At 46.8% G+C, this 18,951-nt stretch overlaps 1 protein-coding gene across 1 annotated transcript; it reads left to right on the forward strand.

Moving 5' to 3' along the window:
- The first annotated feature begins 1,331 nt into the window (after nt 1-1,331).
- Nucleotides 1,332-18,867, forward strand: CD4 (CD4 molecule). Its single transcript, XM_081061124.1, has 10 exons — nt 1,332-1,510; nt 7,445-7,549; nt 7,683-7,862; nt 12,854-13,012; nt 13,442-13,687; nt 14,746-15,078; nt 15,859-16,059; nt 16,616-16,740; nt 17,043-17,110; nt 17,485-18,867. The coding sequence occupies exons 2-10, from the start codon at nt 7,501-7,503 to the stop codon at nt 17,513-17,515; spliced, it is 1,392 nt and encodes a 463-aa protein (XP_080917250.1). The 5' UTR covers nt 1,332-1,510; nt 7,445-7,500; the 3' UTR covers nt 17,516-18,867.
- Nucleotides 18,868-18,951: the final 84 nt, after the last annotated feature.

The raw sequence follows: 18,951 nt of genomic DNA on the forward strand, positions 1-18,951 counted from the left end.
GCCTGGAGGAAGAAGAATGGAGAAGCCAGGAGACTAGTGAGGAAGTAGGAGCCATAGTCCAGGTAAAGGATGATGATGGCACCTTGGATGGGAATGGTGGCAGTGGGACAGTTGACTTAGATAGACTTCAGAACTATTTAGAAGGTAATAGCCACCAGAATTGGTAAATAAATACATGGGAGATATGGGTTAAGAAGGAGTCAAAGAATATACCTAGTTTATTTGGCTTGAGCAGCTTGGATGGTGAAACCCTCACAGAGTGGGAGACTTGAAGGAAAAGTAAGATTGAAGATGTAAATAAATAAAATGGAGCTGGAGCTACTATGCCCGAGGAACTGCCTTGCACATTTTATACCTCAGATCTTTGGAAGGTTAACAACAGGGCAAAATAACCTTTGGACTAAGCCTGAGCAACATTTTGTCCCAAAGAACTGTTTGCAAAGATAAGAAGAAAGCAGATATTGTGACTACTGGACTGATGGCTAACAGAGTGAAAATTAAAAGATGCTTTAGAATAAACATCCCTATGTTATGTTATCTGCACCAATAGAAATGCCTTCCTTCTGTTAATGTAATTGTTCTCCTTTTCCTTCTCATAAATACCCATTGCCTTTGTCTCCTAACTGGAACATTATTTGGGCTTCTGCCTGAATCATTGCTTCCTGAATAGCTATTCTTTTTATCTCAAATAAATGCTGGTTGCCTCTCATTTTGAAAGTCCTTTTATTTTTAGGTTAACAGAGCGGGGTAGTATGCAGATGATAACTTTAGTTTGGGGTGTGTTGAGTTTGCTATGTCTGGTGAACATCCAAATGGAGATGGCCAGTGGGCAGATGGGTATACATATCTGGAGCTATGAGAGATCTGGGCTAGAGATAAAAATTTGAGGGTTGACCAGAGATGAAGGCCCAGAGGAAAACAGTCTGGTCCCTTGTCATTCTGGGTGTGTCAGACATCCTCCTCTAGCCCAGATCCTTTCTGTCACACTGGGCCATCTACAATGCCTCTGGTGATGAACAAGTGCCCTTAGGGCCCAGGAAGAAGAAGCTCTTGAGGTCTTAACATAACTGCTCTCATATGCCCTCCGCTTGCCTCCCACTTCTTGTTTCCCCGAAGCCCTGGCCAGACTGCAGAATCACTGACATAATCTTTTTCTTGCCACTCAACAAAAAGTGCAGTGACACTTTTTCTTGCTACCCAATAAGAAGTGCAGTGACGCTCTGGGCTCCAGCCTGGTTCTGCTTAACTTTTTCCCTTGACTTTGACATTTTCACTTTGACATCTTCCCTGAGAGGCAAGGGGTGGGGACCCCAGCCCCAGATGGTGACGTTGGGGGCTGGCCCAGGCCTGGGGTTTGGAGGAGCCTCACTACCGGGCTTCCTGTCTCTGCAGGAGTAACAAGCGCTCTCCCCAGTGGGCTCCTGGTGGCAGAGCTCCCAGCCTTTACATAGGCACACCTGTGCGAGAAGCAGAAGCAGAAGTAGAGGGGACGATAGACACAGGCCCAGAGGTAAGATGAATAGACTCAGCTTCATTCTTTTCTGTGGGCCTGGGAAGGGGAGGAGAACATGGCAGCAGATGCACTGGAATGTGCTAGACTTCTTGTTCTTTGCCCACAACGCTGGTCACTTTTTCTTGCATTTCACGAGCACCAATCTCCCACTGGAACTGTGAGCTTCAAGAGGCCAGGGATTATGCCAACCGCCTCTCCACCTCCCTACCGGCACAGCTCAGTGCCCAGAGCAGAAGATGCTCCTCAGAGCAATGTTGACTCGGATTACAAGACTGCAGAAAAAATAGGGACTCAAGGCCACCCCAGGCTGAGAAAGGCAGTGGAAGGCAATTAATCATGAGGACTGGAGGAGATAAAGATAGGAAAAGAGGAAAAGATGAAAAAAAGAGGAAAGAAGGAGTGAGAAAGAAATAGAAAGAATGACGAAATATTAAGGAGAGAGAAGGCCTATACAAAAAAAAGGGGGGGGGGGAACAAAGGGAAAAGCAAGAAAAAGAGAAAAAGAAGTGGAATCTAGTCCAGAGATAATTCTCCCCAAATCAATTTTCCCAATGACACAGTCACCAAAAAGTCATACCAGAAATCATACTTGCAGCATTTCATAAGCCACATGATTGATGAAGCCTCTAGTAACTATCTTTTCTGTTTACATGCATTTTTGTCTACTTCTGTGCATTTTTAGGATTTTTGAACAATATGTCTAAAGGCACTTCCCCTTTAATTAGCTTTAAAATGATTAATGAAATGAGAAAGCTAAAATTCTCAAAAGGGTTGAAACTGAGCTCTTATGTATGAAATGCTGTAAATGTGATAAGTATATATTTTTAGGTAAATACGTCATTGGAACAATTAGTTCTAAGAGAACTGGTTTTAGGTGTCTTAGCTGCTCTGGAAAAAGAGATTAGGGAGATAGAAAAGGATTTGCAGACCTCCTCCGAACCCTGGGCTTGGTCAGGCGTGGGGGGGGGGGGGAACTTAGGAGGTGATACCTATCAAGATGGTACACCCTGTACAACTCCACAGCCTTCGTCCTTACCTCTCTAAGACCTCCATGGCCTTGCAGCCTCCTTCCCCAGGCGTCTTCTGCCTTCCCTTTGTAGATGTATTCTGGGAGAGAGGTCTCCTCTGGTACAGTGAAATGTCTCAAAATAGAAAGGCCCCATTCTCTCTAATTCAAAGATTTTGTTCTGGCTGGAATTTCTCCTCCTGAATGTCCTACTCTTGTGGGGCAAATTTTTAGAGGTACAGGACTGAGAGTAGAAGTTGATAGGGGAGATCACTGCTGTTTTGTGTTTTGACAAATAATTTCTCGGGCTGTGTTAGATTCTGTAGGTTCATACAAAATGGCCGCCCTCTTAACCTCAAATGAGAGAGTTCCCAGAGAATAGGATCATAGATAACTCACCAGATGATTTCCCTTTCTCAGTTTGGGTGCACTAATATAGAAGAGGTCTACCTCAAAATAAAAACTCCCCTCACTAACCGGTTCCAGGCAGAAAAAGCCTCTCAGTGCCTTAGGCCCTGATCCTGGCCATAGTGGTAAGGTGGCAGTGAGGGAGAGTTGGGTAGACCAAGGGCCTTGCACATTTTAGACACTCAATAAATGTTTGTTAAACAAAGTAAGTTTTATGAAAGTGGGTGCTGAGAGGGGGTAGATGGGGGCCTGGGTTTGTAAGGCTCTAAGGTTGAAGTCTGTTCTGCACCTTTCGGGGATAGGGGGAAGAGGGAGGGCACAGCTCCCCCAGCGTGGGCGTCTGAGGCAAAGGAGAGGATGGTGGAGGTTGCAGCCACTGAACCACAAGGGTCCCTTAGAGAGGTCATGGTCTCTAGGAAGTTTATATGAAGCCAGTAAGCAGTAGAGAGTGTGTGTTGTGGGGGGCACACCCCTTGGCAGGGCTTGAGGGGGCTGACTGGGGGCCATGGAGAGAAGATAAAAGTGCCTGTGGGACCACAGACTGTCGCTGTGGTGGGGCTGTGCCCTCTTCCTCTCCCCAGCCTCACTCCTCATCCCGTCTCAGGGGGCCAACGTGAGGGCAGCAAGGACCTCAGCGGCTCTGAGTATGCGGGTGTGTGTTGCCATTTTGGTCTCATCGCTCTCTTGGTCTCTGTCTCTCTTTTGGTCTACTGCGCTGTGCATGTAGCTTACATCTCAGAATTTCCTCATCACTTTTTCTCTTCCTCTGTTTTGTTTGTACTCCCCTGGGCTTTGTGTGTGATCGTGGATTGTGTGGAGAATAGCTGTTACTTTAATGAACTGCTCTGGGTCTCTCCCTACCTTCTGCGTTCCCTCCGAGCCTCCCATTATCAGCCCTTGGGGCCTCTGTTTGTTTCTCAGAATCTGTCCTTTTCCCTTTGTCCACCCTGCAGCCATCTCCCTTGTATCCATCCCTCGGCTCCAGACTGTGCTCTGCAGGGTCCCTTTAGATCAAAGCTTGTTGAAAGCCTGCATTCCTGCCAGAGGCCTGGATGCCTGTTAACAGGCAAGAAAAAGAACTAGAGCTTGGTGGCAGCTGGAGAAGGGAGAGATGAAAGAGGAAAAGAGGCAAAGGGCATTCCAAGAGAAACCAGAAGAGCCAGAATTGCCTCCTGGTGTATGACGCACAGAGGAGGGGAGACAAATGCAGGGAGTTGAAGACAGAGGCATCAACTTGGGGAGGCATAGATGTATAAATGCACAGATATGAGCAGAAAAACAAGGGAGGGAGGGAGACAAGGAGAGAGAGAGAGAGAGAGAGAGAGAGAGAGAGAGAGAGAGAGAGAGAGAGTTGCCAGGACCCCTCGGGGACCAGTGAGCCCTCCAAGCCTCTCTCAGGGCTGTGGTGTACAGGATGCGACTGCTAGGGCACTGCTGCAGAGCGTCTCTGGAGGCTGAGGGTGTGGGAATCAAAGGCCAGCTCTCTAGGGTGGCAGCGGAAACCCATAGCACCAAAGCAAGCAGCAGCTGGAAACCCATAGCCTCTTTCACCTAGCCGAGAGAGACCTTGGGGTGGGTTGAGGCAGTGCAGGGAGCTGGAAGGTGGCCCTCTGCACCTCAGGATCATGGAGTGGGGAAGGAAAAATGAGCACATTTGGGAAAGGTCAGGAATGTCCCAGCCTTCCTCAAACATCTAAGCTGAATTTGGACCCCAGGGAAGAGGTATCCCCTAGGAGACTTCTTTACTTTCTGCTCACCAAAGACACAGTGAGTCTGGGATGCGGGGACAGTGGGAACCACTCTCAGATAATAGGGGTGCCCCTACCCCACTTTCTCACCCAAGCCTTTCCCTCAATACCTCTGTGCTCCAAGTTAACTTGTAAACAACTGCACCCGTGAGCAGCCTCCCTCCTTTCCTGGAACCCTTCTTCCTGACATGTTTTCTTCCTGTTTACCTGCTTAAACAATTCTATCAAGCCTGTACCATGTGCTAGGCCCTGGGTCATTACTCTTTTGGACAGATGGAGTGACTGGAGGGGACTTTAAAAAAAAATTTTCCCCCAAACCTCATAGGAGAACCCAGCCCCCAGCACCCATCTGAGTGCTACATCTGATCATGGACCAGTGCCCAAAAGGAAATAGTGTGCCTCAGATGATTCAATAGACTGCAGAGAGGGGGTTTTTCACAGAGGAAGGTATGGACAGGGAACCAACCAGCACATTGCAGCAGACTAACACTAGCAACAGCAGGCAGGGTCCTGAAGAAACAAAGGCCAAAATGGTGTTTCTGGAACTCAGTGAGAATTTGAGCTGTGGATAAGGGGCTACCAGATAAGAGTTGTAATCAGTAGGGGAGAGGAAGGGAGAACAGAGGGAATACAGCCATTTGCAGAGAATACTTCCATAGCAGGAAGAGGGTAAGGAAAAATACCCCAGCCTCTCTCTCTGATTCTCTGATCTCTTGCGGGTGCTCCCCGTTGGCCAACACCAATTAGTAGCTGGAGGGCAAAGGAGCCTGAGCTATGCAGCCTATAAGAGTCATCTTCCTTGCAGAGGGCAGGGCTGAGAGGATGGCCCATGGCAGGGTGGGGATTGGAGTGGGGGGTGCACAAGAATAGGCAGAATGATTGGAACGACTTGGCTTGATCCAGGCCAGTGCTGGGAGTGCACACACAGTTAAATGACCCATTTTAGTAACAGAATTAATATGTCGAGTACAGAAAGAAGTCAGTGATTTCTTCTCCTCCATTCAATTCAATTTGGTTTAAGTTTAGCAAACACCTCCTGAGTCCCTTCTCTATGCTGCAGCTGGTGCCAGGCCTGCAGTAACGGCAGATCTGGCTGAACCATCATTTCTGTCCTAGAGGAGATCAAGTTGGTAAGGGAAAAATGAAAACCCAATTAATTGCTCCATAGGTAGAAGGTAGGACATGCCCAAGAGAATGTCAACAGGGTGTCGTGGGAGTTTAGAGTGGGCAGATCAGTGCAGAACTCAAACAACAGAGGTGGCTTCTAGGAAAAAGAAAGACCAGGCTTGGGGGACAGAAAAATAAGTCTGGATGCAGGGTATCATCTTGCCAAATTCTGGATAAGGTCCATGCTGACACTCTTCCCAAGGCATTCACCTCTTTGAAGCCTACTTATAGTCTGGGCCTAGAGTTCCAAGACACTTGAGCTCTGCTCCTGCCTTTCTTTGAGGCACTATCTGGTGGCCATCCTCTGTTTTCTAATTCTTCCATGTCCTCTGATTCTGACTTGCTACATCAAGCTTCCTAACAGCTCTGGATAGGCCATGTCACATCTCTGCTCAAAAATCAGCAGTGACTCCCAGTCACCTGCAGAACAAAGCTCCCTAGCTCCCTAGCCTGTCAAGATTTGCAATCAATCCTCAAAAGCCTTTCCCACATCACCTGCTACCACTCCCCCCCCAGCCCATTCCAGACTCTCAGTTCTCTTTTCACAGCCCACCCCTCACCTCCCCCTGCACCTCTGAACACCAAAATGTCAGGATGCCCCTCCCCTTTCCTTTCTATCTAACCCAGGCTTTCAAACTTGAACATGCATCAGTCACCTGGAGGTTTGTGAAAACACAGACTGCTAGACCCACCCCCAGTTTCTGAATCAGCAGGTCTTGGGTGAGGCCTGAGAATTTGCATTTCTAACAAGTTCCCAGGTGACCGCTGCTCCTGCTGCTGCTGATCTGGGACCACACTTTGAGAATAACTGCTCTAACCTAATGCTGCCTGTTCCTCAAGGTCTATTCAGAACTCTTCTGCAGCCCCCTCCCCGCAGCGAACGACAGTCTTCTAAGCTCATAAAACCTGCTCCTGCTCCTTCATCTTATGCTTGTCACACTCAAAGGACTTACAGGATTGATCTGCTAGAGATCAGGGCATTACCCTCTGCTCTTTCTCTCCCTTGCCCCTCACACTCCATCAGGCCCCAACCCCTGGGAATTTCATCTCAGAACTGTCCCTGAGGTCAATCTCTTTTCCCACCTCTCACCACCACTGTCTGAGTTCAGGCCTCTTCTGTCAGGATTGTTATAATCCTGCCTCCTGCGCTTGGCCTCCTCCCACTCATCTTTCACACAGAAGCTCAAGAGAGCCATTTTACAAATCTAGTCTTGTCCATCCCTACATAAAGTCCTTTGTTGGCTCCCCAGGGCCCACGGTCAAGTCCCAGCATCCCATCATGACATTCAAAGACCTTCATGACCTGGCGTGGTTTTCTGGTCTCAGTCCGCACCAATTTGTCACCTTCTCTGTTCATCTTTTTCTGATGCCAACTGGCAGAGACTCCACCCCTGGCCTGGGCACAGCATAATATGGCACATACTGGTGGGTGTCTGCTTTGCGGTTTGCATGTCCAGGTCTCTGGATTGGCTGTAAGATAAGGATTTGTGCAAACACAGACTGCTAGACCCACCCCTCAGTTTAATGGAGAGATTGCATATCTTCCCCCTATGCCCCAGGCCCAATAAATGACTACTGCCTAACAATTAGTATCTCCCTCAGACTCTGCCCTCAAGCAGGGGAAGTCCCAGGTCCTTGCTTGCCTCCGCAAGGCCACAATGAACGGGGGAACCTCTTTTAGGAACCTGCTTCTGCTACTGCAACTGGGTGAGTGCTCAGAATTGGGATCTGGATGCAGATGGCCTGGGAGGAGGGGCTGATTGGGAAATGCAAAAGTGGGGAATGGGGTGGAGGTGGGAAGTGAGGGGCTTGAGGCCTCACCTCCTTCTTTTCTGCCTAGCCCTGCTCCCAGTGGTCATTCAGGGACAAGAACTGGTGCTGGGTAAGGCAGGAGACATGGCAGAGCTGCCCTGCAATTCTCCTCAGAAGAAAAGCATGCACTTCAACTGGAAATATCCTTCTGGGACCAGGATTCTGGGAATTCAGAACTCCAATTCGGCACCAGGATTCTTGGTGACAGGTAGGGTGGTCTGGCTCCCCATCCCGGGAGAAAAGCATTATGGATTGAACATCCAGGATGTCAGAGCTCCTGGTACCCATTATGTAATTCACACCCTTGGGCAGAGCTCAGGACCGCAACTCCCACAAATTCTGCAAGCAATTTTCCTGTCCTAGAATTTTATTCTGCTTAGTTACTTGAAATAAGCTGACTTTCATCTGGGACTTTATTTATTTTTATTAATTTTAAAATTAAAACAACTTGAGAAAGTCATATATGTACATGGTAAAATTTTAAACCATGCAAATGATATACAGTGACAATAAATCTCCCTCCTACTCCCTAGTACCTTAATTCCCTTCCCCAGAGGCAATTGTTTTAACCAGTTTCTATGTTTCCTTCAAGAGATGAACTGTGCACATATTTAGAAGCCCGCAAGTATATAGTAATCCCCTCTTCCTTCTTCTCTTAAATTATCAATACATTTCTCTCTCTCTTAAAATTGCTAAGTAATGTTATAGATACTGGGAATACATATAATATGTATAGTGAAAAACAAAAGATACATTCAAGCAACATACCTGGTTCTAACCTTGGTTTTTTTCAAATTAGACAGATATTTTGAAGATTATTCTATATTCATGTATATGTTCACACACACACACACACACACACACACACACACACACACACTGCCAAAGAAATGTATACACATTTTAAGAAAGGAAAAAAAACTATTAAAATTACACTGATGGTAACCACTTTGAGCACCTTTTGTAATTGCAGAAGTCAAACATGACTTGTATTCTCTTTTGTTATCAGTATACATTGAGTATTACAATTTTAACACAGTTTTCCCCCTAAAGTGCATTTTTTGGGCACCATATATATGGCCAAATATATCTGTATATATTTCTCCCTCATTTCTTTTCAGTGACTGTATAGTTCTTTTGTATAATCATACCACAATTTACTTGACTAATCCCATGTTGTTGGACGTTTAGGCTGTTTTCAGTTTAGTGCTGCCAACAATTCTGCAGGGAATGAAACCTTGTATCTTTGGACAAATGTGCAAATGTCTTTGTAGGATAAATTCCTAAAAGTGAAATTAGGGGCCAGGTCAGCTTGATCTTTCGATATCTTTTTGTTATACAAATTTTGCTGAAATGGCATCTGCTTAATAAGATTTGACTGTATATTGATTTGTACCATCCAATGTTACTTCCTTTATACAAATTTGATTGATATTACTGTTTTTTCAGATTTTAGTATTACATGCTCATTATAAAATATTTGGCAAATGCAGAAAAGAATAAGGAAGAAAATCAAATGCACACGTACTCCCACCTTTCAAAGATATGCTCTGTCAATATTTGATTTATTTCCTTCCAATCGTTGTTTACTGTGGAAAATATAATATGTATTATTTAAATACATGATATTATACTGTATATACCTTTATCTTACTCCCTTATAAAATTATACCGTGATGGGATGATCAGTTATTAGACTAATTTTTAAAAATAATCTAGCAATATTTAATAAATACAAAATTCTAAACCTTTTTATCTAGTAATAGCTATTCTGGAAAATCCTTCTGACAAAAATAAAATTGTGAATATTTTGTGATATTTATGCAAGGATGTTGTTATAAGCATTGTTTATAATATGAGAGACTATAATTCAACCTGAATACTAATCAGTGAGGAAAGAGTTGAACTATGGGTACAACTGTGGGAACTTATGTAGCTAATAAAAAGAATGAGAGCTTACATGTATATATGTAAATACAATAGAGTATTATTATAAAATGACTCCTTTCTTCAGAGCTTGATGAATGTCATTAATCACATCCTTCCCCCTAAAACATAACTGCAGGCTTAAAAGACTTTGGGGGCACACTTGTTTATGAGGCAGTTGTTAGTTCTGACCCCTGTGACCAAAGTTAATCCAAGTGTGTTATTTACATTTTAAAGGGTGAAATACTTCAGCACAGTGTGTGCATATAAATTCCATTGTGTTTGTACAATAAAATGATCCAATTTAAAGAAAACAAATGAGGATTTTTAGGAAAATGAAGTAAATGTATGCATTAGACAGCTTGGTCTGCTATAACAAAATACTATACACTGAGTGGCTCAGAAAACAGAAGTGTATTTTCTCAGTTCTGGAGGCTGGAAGTCTGAAATCAGGGTGCCAGCATGGTCGGGTTCTAGAAAGGACTCTCTTCTTGGCCTGCAGATGGCGCCATCTTTCTGTGTCCTCACAAGGTGGAAAAGGGAGAAAACAAGCTTTCTGGTGTCTTATAAAGGTACTAATCCCACCATGACGCCCCCACCCTCATGACCACATCTAAATCTAATTGCCTCCCAAAGGCCTCATCTCCAAATACCATCACAGTGAGTGTTAGGGCTTCAACACATGAATTTTGGAGGTCCATAAGTCAGTCCATAGTAACATACTTTTTGCTTTTCCTATCATTAAGTACAACTGAAAACCCTGGACGTTACATATAGAACATCAAAAGATTTTGAAAGGTGTAGAGAGGAGGGTAGACTAGTAGGGGCCTCAGGACCTGAGGAACAACATAGTGGTAAGTTTTCTTGTTGCTTTATATATCCCAGTCTTGGAGCTGATCAAGGTGACAATCTGAAAATGCCAATGGGCACAGACAAAAATAAGCCTCAACAAAAGCCTGTTTTCTCTAGCCAAAAGACCAGAAAAGAAGCAACTTAGCAAGACAAAACAATTTTAGATAATAACTGCTCTACTCCAGTCAAACACAAGAGAAAAAAACTGTGGCCCCACCCCCACTCATGCCAGCATTACCTTCCTAAGGCTGTAATGAGGCAACCCAACACCCTCACTGGGATGGTGTCAGGGAATGCAAAGTAGGAAGCCGGGATGTTCATCCACACCAGCCAGTGACTCTTCAACCCCTGACATGTCAGTGGAGATCACAGGAGGAGCCTGGACATCCAGCCCCTCCCAGGAGTCATGAGGCACCCCTCCTTGCTGCAGTGGTGTCAGAGGAGGCCCAATGGAGGCAACAGGACTTTCACCATCACCCAGCAATAACTCACCACTTCCACAGCAGGGTCCAAGGAGACCAGTAGAGCTTCCACTCCTACCCAACAGTAACGAGGAATATCCTCTAGTGGCAATGGAGGATAAGGAAGGAACCTAGATTTCTACCTACCCCTGGTAGTAATAAGGTGGCATTGCCCCTTCCCTTGACAGAGTGGTGTCAAATAAAGCCCATTAAAATAAAAGGTTTAAATAAGATCCAGAATCTCACAACACTCAAATGTCCAGGTTCCAATATAGTTGGTAGTTGAAAAATATATCATTATTTAAATTTGCATTTCTTTGATCAACTGTGAGAGTGAAACAATGTGCTCCTTTCTAAAAATTCTTGTCTTTTGTGTCAGTGCTTTTGTTCTATTTCTATAACTTGAGTTTCCTCCAGAACAGCTCCCCTTCCCAACTTCCTGATCTCTGACAAAGGCTTATCATTTTCCCGATTCCCCACAGTCAATTTCTGAACCACAGTCAAATTTTTTTCTGTACCTAACAGGCATGAATTTTAATCCCATTCCACCACTTACTGGAATGAAAATTCAAAAGGTAGAAATAGGTATATAGTGAAAAGGCCCCCTCCTACATCTGTCTCAAGGGTATTCACTTCCTCTCCTCCAGAAGCAACCAGTTACCATTTTCTTATGATATGCGAGTCAGATATATTTGTTGATATTCGAGTCAGATAGATGATAGATAGATAAACTTTCCCCTCTTTTTAAAACAAATGGTAGCCTGTTTAATATCTGGATTTATTCAGTTAATGATGTTTCTTAGATATTACTCCATTTCAACATATTAGAGAGCTTCCTCACTCTTCTTTTATAGAATTACACTGAATGGTGGACTGTAATTTATCTATCCTTTCTTGGTGGACATTTAGTTTTGTACATGTATTTGTAATTCTGGTAGATATTACAAATTATATACAAATTATGTTCCTGCTGATGTGTAAGTAAGAGTTTGGGCAACTATCTAATCTCTCTGAACCTCAGTTTCCTTATCTGCAAAATAAGCAAAACATTACATATTTCTTGGAATTGTTGTGAAGAATATTTAAGATGATGCATGTAAACTACAGAGGGTGCCAAAAAAATGTATACACATTTTAAAAACTGTATTAAAGTAACACTGATGGTAAACACTTTGAGCACCTCTTGTAATTGAAGAAGTTAAACGTGACTTGTATTCATCTTTTGTTATCAGTATATACTGAGTATTACAATTTTAATAGTTTTTTCCTTTCTTAAAATGTGTATACAGGGGCAGACTGGTGACTCAGTTGGTTAGAGCACGAGCTCTTGGCAACAGGGCTGCTGGTTCGATTCCCACATGGGTCAGCAAGCTGCTGCCCTCCACAACTAGAATGAAGACAACGAGCGGCAGCCTCCCAGGCTGCTGGATGGCTCAGTTGGTTGGAGCGCATGCTCTCAACCACAAGGTTGCCGGTTGGACTTCCGCAAAGGATGGTGGGCTGTGCAACTAAAATTGAACAACGGTGACTGGACTTGGGACTGAGCTGTGCCCTCCACAACTGAGATTGAAAGGACAACATCTTGACTTGGAACTGATAGGTCCTGGGAAAAACACACTGTTCTCCAATAAAGTCCTGTTCCCCTGCACCAATAAAATCTTAAAACAAACAAACAAACAAACAAAACAAAAAAACCCTGAAAATGTGTATACATTTTTTTGGCACCCTCTGTATTTGGCATGTTGGTGTTCTTTAAATACGATGTTACTTTATTTTGGATTAATGAAATATTATCCTGGTTACATAAATGAATTTGATGGGACTTCCTTGCTAGTCTGGGTTTCTCTGACTAGGACGACGGCAGGAAATTAGCAACTTAGATCAGAAGAAGGCACAGTCTTCATCAGGGAAGCCGTGTTCCAGGGTACCCCAACCTCCTCCATATGGCTTCTCCTCCCAGGTTCCTCCAAGCTGAAAAACCGTGTCGAATCAAAAAAACTCCGGTGGGACCAAGGATACTTTCCTCTGATCATCAAGAATCTTGACATTGAAGACTCAGGGACTTACCACTGTGAATTGGAGGGCAAGACAACAAAGGTGCAATTGATGGTATTCAAATGTGAGTAGCCCTGGGGTGCAGACGCATCCAGCCAATCTTTCTTCCTCCCTTCCCCCACTCCCATCCTTGAAACCGAACCAGGGTCTGTGCTGGCAGTGCTTCAACAGTCCAGAGGCAAATGAAACTCTTTAAACCCTCACAGGCCTTGGGAGGAAGAGGAAAGGGGAGAGAGGAAGAGACCTAGAGAAGGGGCAGGAGAAGGGCAGGAACTATAGGAAGGAGGGAAAGAAACAACAGAAGAGAGGACGGAGAGAGGAGGAGGAAGGGAGAAGGGAGCCCTGCCTGGGTCTGGGGGTGAGCAGCTGGGTGTTGGCAGGAAGAGAGATGTTGGGGACAGGGGTAATGGAGAGACACTTTTGGTTTCCTGGCTTCTTCCTGTCTCCTTTGGGATAGTGTGTGTGTGACACAGGTGGTCTGCTCCTTCCACAGTGAATTCCAATTTGGACATCCGCAGCCCCATCTGCTTACTGCCTGGGGAAAGCCTGACCATGACCTTGGAGAGCCCTTCTGGTAGTGACCCTTTAGTAGAATGGAAAGATCCAGAGAATACGAAGCATACAGAGGGCAAGAGCTTTTCACTGTCCCAGTCAGAGCTGCAGAAGAGTGGCACCTGGACATGCACCATCTCCAAGGATGGGAAGACACTGGTGTTCAGCATAAACATCTACGTGCTGGGTAAGAGGAGCTCATCTCCCTGCAGGCTCCCCCCTGCCTCAGCAGCTGACAGACCCTTCCTCTGTTCTCACAGCTTTGCTCCTGTGTCCCATACGAAGAGACAGAGGGAGGCTAGGGCTAGGCTCCCTAAAGGTGAAAACTGTCCTGAGGGATACACTGGGCCCTCCCTTCCTCAGGGTGGTGGACCTGGAGGAAAGAAGGGACACGGATGTAAGGATGGAAGGGACCCCAGAGAGGCCTGGAGGAGGCCCTAAAGGAGGAGTGTCAAGGGCATCTATTTTCTTTGCTGCCTCCGCTCCCCATGCCCACCAAACTGGCAAATCTACTTACTCAGGGACACTAACAGCGGCAAGCCAGCCCTGAGGAAATTTTATATTGCACCTGTAGAATACTGAGCTAGGCACTGTGGGGAAAATTGAGAGCCCAGAATGCAGGTTCTACCCATTCCTGTCCTCCAGGTGCTTATGGGACACAAGTAGGGTGGTGTGGTGGCTAACTGCATGGACTAGGGATTTAAATCCTGACTCTGACTTAACCATGTGACCTTGGTCAAGTTACTCAATCTCTCTGTGCCTTGGTTTCTGCATCTGTAAAATGGGAATGATGCTCACTGTGATAGTACCTACCTTGTACACTGCCTTGTAGTGTTATGGTGAAAATTAATGTGTGTAATACACTTAGAACAGTGCCTGGTACGTAGTAAGCCCTATATATTTGTTTTATCTTGTGAAGGGTGCCAAATTACTCATCTAAGTAGTGTGCCAAATACCCTCTGTGCTCCAGAGATCCTGAAGAGGGCAAGGCCCCCCTGTAGCTTGGCTGTTCTATGAGGGCTTCCAGCGGGAGGGGGCACTGCCATGGGAACATGCTGGGGTGGAGAGACAGAGAGACAAGATTGGAGAGGTAGATGGGAATTTAAGGGTCTGAAAGGGCAACCTAGGTGTTTGGACACACCTGGGCCCCTTCCATGCCTGTGTTGTCTCCACCACATGCCTACTCCATCCATTCTATTTCCTTCTGACCCTTCCTACCCCCTTTCTTCCCCTTCCTACCCCCAGCTTTCGAGAAGGTCTCCGAGACAGCATATACAAAGGAGGGGGAGCAAGTGGAGTTCTCCTTCGGACTCACCTGCGATAATATAAACTTGGAAGGAGAGCTGAAGTGGCAGAAGGAGGGGGCATCATCCCCTAAGCCCTGCATCAACTTCTCCATGGAGAACAAGAAGGTGTCTGTGAAGGTTCACCAAGACTGCAAGTTCCAGATGAAAGAAACCTTCCCGTTCAGCATCAGCCTGCCCCACGCCTTACCTCAGGATGCTGGTTCTGGAAACCTGACCCTGCTTCTCAGCAAGGGGCAGTTGCATCAGGAATTGAAACTTGTGATGATGAGAAGTGAGGAGCTGGGCTGAGAAGGGGAAGGAGGGGCAGGAGGTGAAGGGGTCTGGCCCAAGTTTCCTTCCAAGGCAGGACAGGCCCACAAAAGGATGCTTAGGCCTTGATTGTCTGATGGAGCTGATGAAGGGCCCACTGGTTTGGGGGCTGGTTTTTAATTGAAACTGGAATCCGCATGTTCTTTCCTAACATCTATGAGCCAGCCTAGAGGGACGATTCACTGAGAATCCTCAAAAGGCATGCACTAAGAACCAGGGTTCTAGTTCTGCCTCTGCCCTCACCCTCCATGCCCCCGGCTAAGCCCCCTATCTCTCTGTGTCTCCTTTCTCCTAATGAGGATAACAAAATATGCTCTGAGTTTAATAGTGATGATGATGTCAGTCTCCACACAGGTCCTTCACTTTCCTCCTTCTTAATCATCATGACAACCCCACAGGTCATAACGACTAATACTAGATGCTTCCCACATGCCAGTCCCCATTCAAGAAATGTACAAGTATTTGTGCATTTAATAATTCTCTGGGTCTCAGGTTCCTAAATCACTTGCTCAGGGACATGTAGATAGTAAGCAGTGGGGCTGGGATTCGAATCCAAAACCGTTGGACTTCAAAAACTGTGTTTTCTCTATTAGAAGTGCATGAAAATGTACTCTTAGAGGCTAAAGGAGGAGTGCCCGTGTAAAGTGTCATTTTGATTGTTCTACTGAATCCACTTAGAGCATGGAGGTGCGGGGAACCCAGAGGTCCGGGATCCCAGCCTCAGGCTCTGATCCCTCTGCAGTGACTAAGTCCCAGAACCATTTGACCTGTGAGGTGCTGGGGCCCAGCTCCCGCAACCTGATGCTGAGGTTGAAGCTGGAGGACCGGGATGTCAAGTTCTCAAATCAACAGAAGAAAGTGGAGATGCAGAACTCTGAGTCAGGGACATGGCAGTGTCTACTGAGTGACAAGGACAAAATCCTGCTGGAATCTAAGGTCGAGGGTAAGTGAGTGAGGCCTAACCCCAAGTCCCTGTCCCCTGAGCTGTAGGACCTTCCCAGGGTTGGTGGAGACCACCCGAGTCCAGCCTCCCAAATCCCCTGCGATGGTGGGTTATGTGTACAGTGCCTGGACACAGTGGAGATGAGGTGAGATGGAGTGTGGTCGCGGGCCCTAGGCACCCACTATAGTCCTACAAGTCCTCACTCCCCTAAACCCAGGAATGGGTCCCCCCGACCAAGAGCCCCGCTCCTAGTTCCTTTCCAAATCCAGCCACAAGCACTCATGCGTGTGTGCATGCACGTGGGGCACACACGTTGGACTGCTGTTCCTAGCTCCCCAGAGTGCCCTGTAGTCTCTAAACCTTAAAACTCCTTCCCCAGCGTTTCCTCTCCAGCCCCAGTGGACTATGAGAGCCCAGTGTACCCGGCCCTGCTCTCCCAGCCCGAGGATCACACCCAACAACATCTGGGCAGCGAGGCCTTCCTCAAGTCCTTCAGAATGCTTAGCGCCCTGATGGAGAGCAGTGAGCTGAATACATCTCTCTCTCTCTCTTTCAGTTTTGCCTACTGCATTCACCTGGGCCTGGCCAAAGCTCCTGGCCAGTGTGCTGGGGGGAATTGCAGGCTTCCTGATTTTCACTGGGTTGTGTATCTTCTGCTGTGTCAAGTGCTGGCACCGCAGGGTGAGTGAACCTCCACAGACCACCCATGCACTCCTCCTATATAGCAACAAGAGTACCTTGTGTATGTGACCTGCTTCTGCTCTTTCTATCTGCCCACTGCCGAGTTCCCTCAATGCAGGCTGGGCTCTGTCCCAGATCACATGGAGGGAGAGGCAGGAAGGAGCAGAGTTAACTCTGGGACAGATGGCCTCAGCCACAGTCTCTGCTTCTCCTCTCCCAGCTTTCCCCCCTCCTCCCTCTAAGGGGCACCTCCCTTCTGGAGGCCTGGGACCCTCACAACTCCCCTCCTTCTTCCTGGACAGCGCCAGGCAGAGCGGATGTCTCAGATCAAGAGACTCCTCAGTGAGAAGAAGACCTGCCAGTGCCCTCAGTAAGGAACTGGGGGAGAGGGAGGGGAGGGGTGAGAAAAAGAAGAGTAGGAGGAGGGCAGGAGGGGGGAGGAAAAGAGGAAAGGGAAGGAGATGAGGAAGGAACAGGGGTAGAGGTGAGGAGATGGAGGCTAAGGGAGGTGGGAGGGGAGAGAACAGTACAAAGGGATGGCTGAGGAGGTAGGAAGCAGGCAGAAGGTGGAGGTGAAGAGCTGTAGGCCTGGGATATTTCTGGATGTGGCACTGCAGCTATGCCCCAGATGCCATCACCCAACTGGAAAAGAAGAGTGGGGTCCGGGAGCCATGGAGGTAGATCCTAGAACTCAAAGGAGTCAGGGAGGAATAGACTTATTTCTCTTATTCTTTGTTCCTCCAGCCGGTTCCAGAAGACATGTAGTCTCATTTGAGGTGCCAGGCCATGGGGAGCTTCCCACTTACAGCCTCCCCAGCTGTCTTCCCTGCATTCCTCTTGGGCTCCTGGGCCTGCAGACGAAATGAATGTAGCAGATCCCAGTGCCTTTGGCATCTCCTGCTCTCCTTGATAAGTTAGCCACTGGGTCTCCTCTTCCAGAGGCTTACTTACACCACTGCTTCCCCATTCCCTTTTCAGTCAAACCCTAGCCCTTCTTTCATTATTTCTTCTCAACTCTCTCTCTCACTGCTCACTTAGGTCCCAGGGGAGCATACTGAACCAGTGTGGCCTGGCATGGAGGGTGAGGCGGGGTGTCTGAATCACAGAACGATCATTTTACAGGAGAGAACGCTGGGACCAGAGAGAGCAGGAACTAGTCCAAGATCACACAGCCAGTCAAGGATAGATCTAGATTTAAAGGCTCCTGACTGCCAGCCTCCACCATTCCATTCTGCTACACACCCATGTAACAGCTCACACTTGTGCACAGACACAATTTCTTATCACCCAAGCAGCAAATTCAATTTATAAACCAGGTCAGATGATTGCCCAAGGTCACACAGCTGGTAAGTGCTGGAGTCAGGACTGGCCCAGGCCTCTTGACCTCTAGTTCTGCTGTTTCTTGAACACGGGAACAAATAACCACAAAGCTCTCTGCATCTGGCTAGTCACAGATGCCCAGTATGTACCTTAGAATTCTCAGGAGCACACCACCACAGGTAGGAGCACATCACCTCAGAGAGTTCAGGAACATGGAGGAGGGCCTCCCTGCCCACGAAGTCCTTCCTTTATCATCTGTTTTCAGCAGAATCCTGTTATCAAAGGACAAAGCCTTTAGCTCTCCTAATCAGAGCACAGGTTGGGAGCACAGGCCCTGTGGGAAAGAGTACCCAGTGATTTGCCACTCACCCTGTGCAGAACCTTCTGGAAGGTGAGCTTTGCCAGGGGAATGGGGTTGGCACTGGCCTGAGAGTGAACCTTGTGACAGGACCTCCTATGAAGGGTGATAGCCTGGGCCTCAGTCCCTCTGCCTTAGTCCCCTTGCCCTGCACCCTCCTTCATCCTTCACCCAAACCATTCAGGATACAGGAAAACTGAGGTTACAAGTACTCTTCCTCTTCTCGATCCAGTTCTCTCAGGATCCCTAGCCTCAACTGCCTCTCCTTCCATTCTTTTCTCACCATCTCCCTCAATCCCTATGCCCTTTCCTTTTCTTCCCAGCTTGCCTCTTCCAAAAACACCCAATTGCTGCCTCGGCTCCCCATTGCTTGCTTTGTATTCCTGCCCACTCCCCACCTCTGCCTCCCTGAGCTGACAGAAAAATACAATAAACTTACTATAAACTTACTCTTCTTCATTTGTGTGTGTGTGTGTGTGTGTGTGTGTGAGAGAGAGAGAGAGAGAGAGAGAGAGAGAGAGAGAGAGAGAGAG

Source organism: Rhinolophus hipposideros (assembly GCF_964194185.1).
Source record: "Rhinolophus hipposideros genome assembly, chromosome: 9".
Classification (NCBI taxonomy): domain Eukaryota; kingdom Metazoa; phylum Chordata; class Mammalia; order Chiroptera; family Rhinolophidae; genus Rhinolophus; species Rhinolophus hipposideros.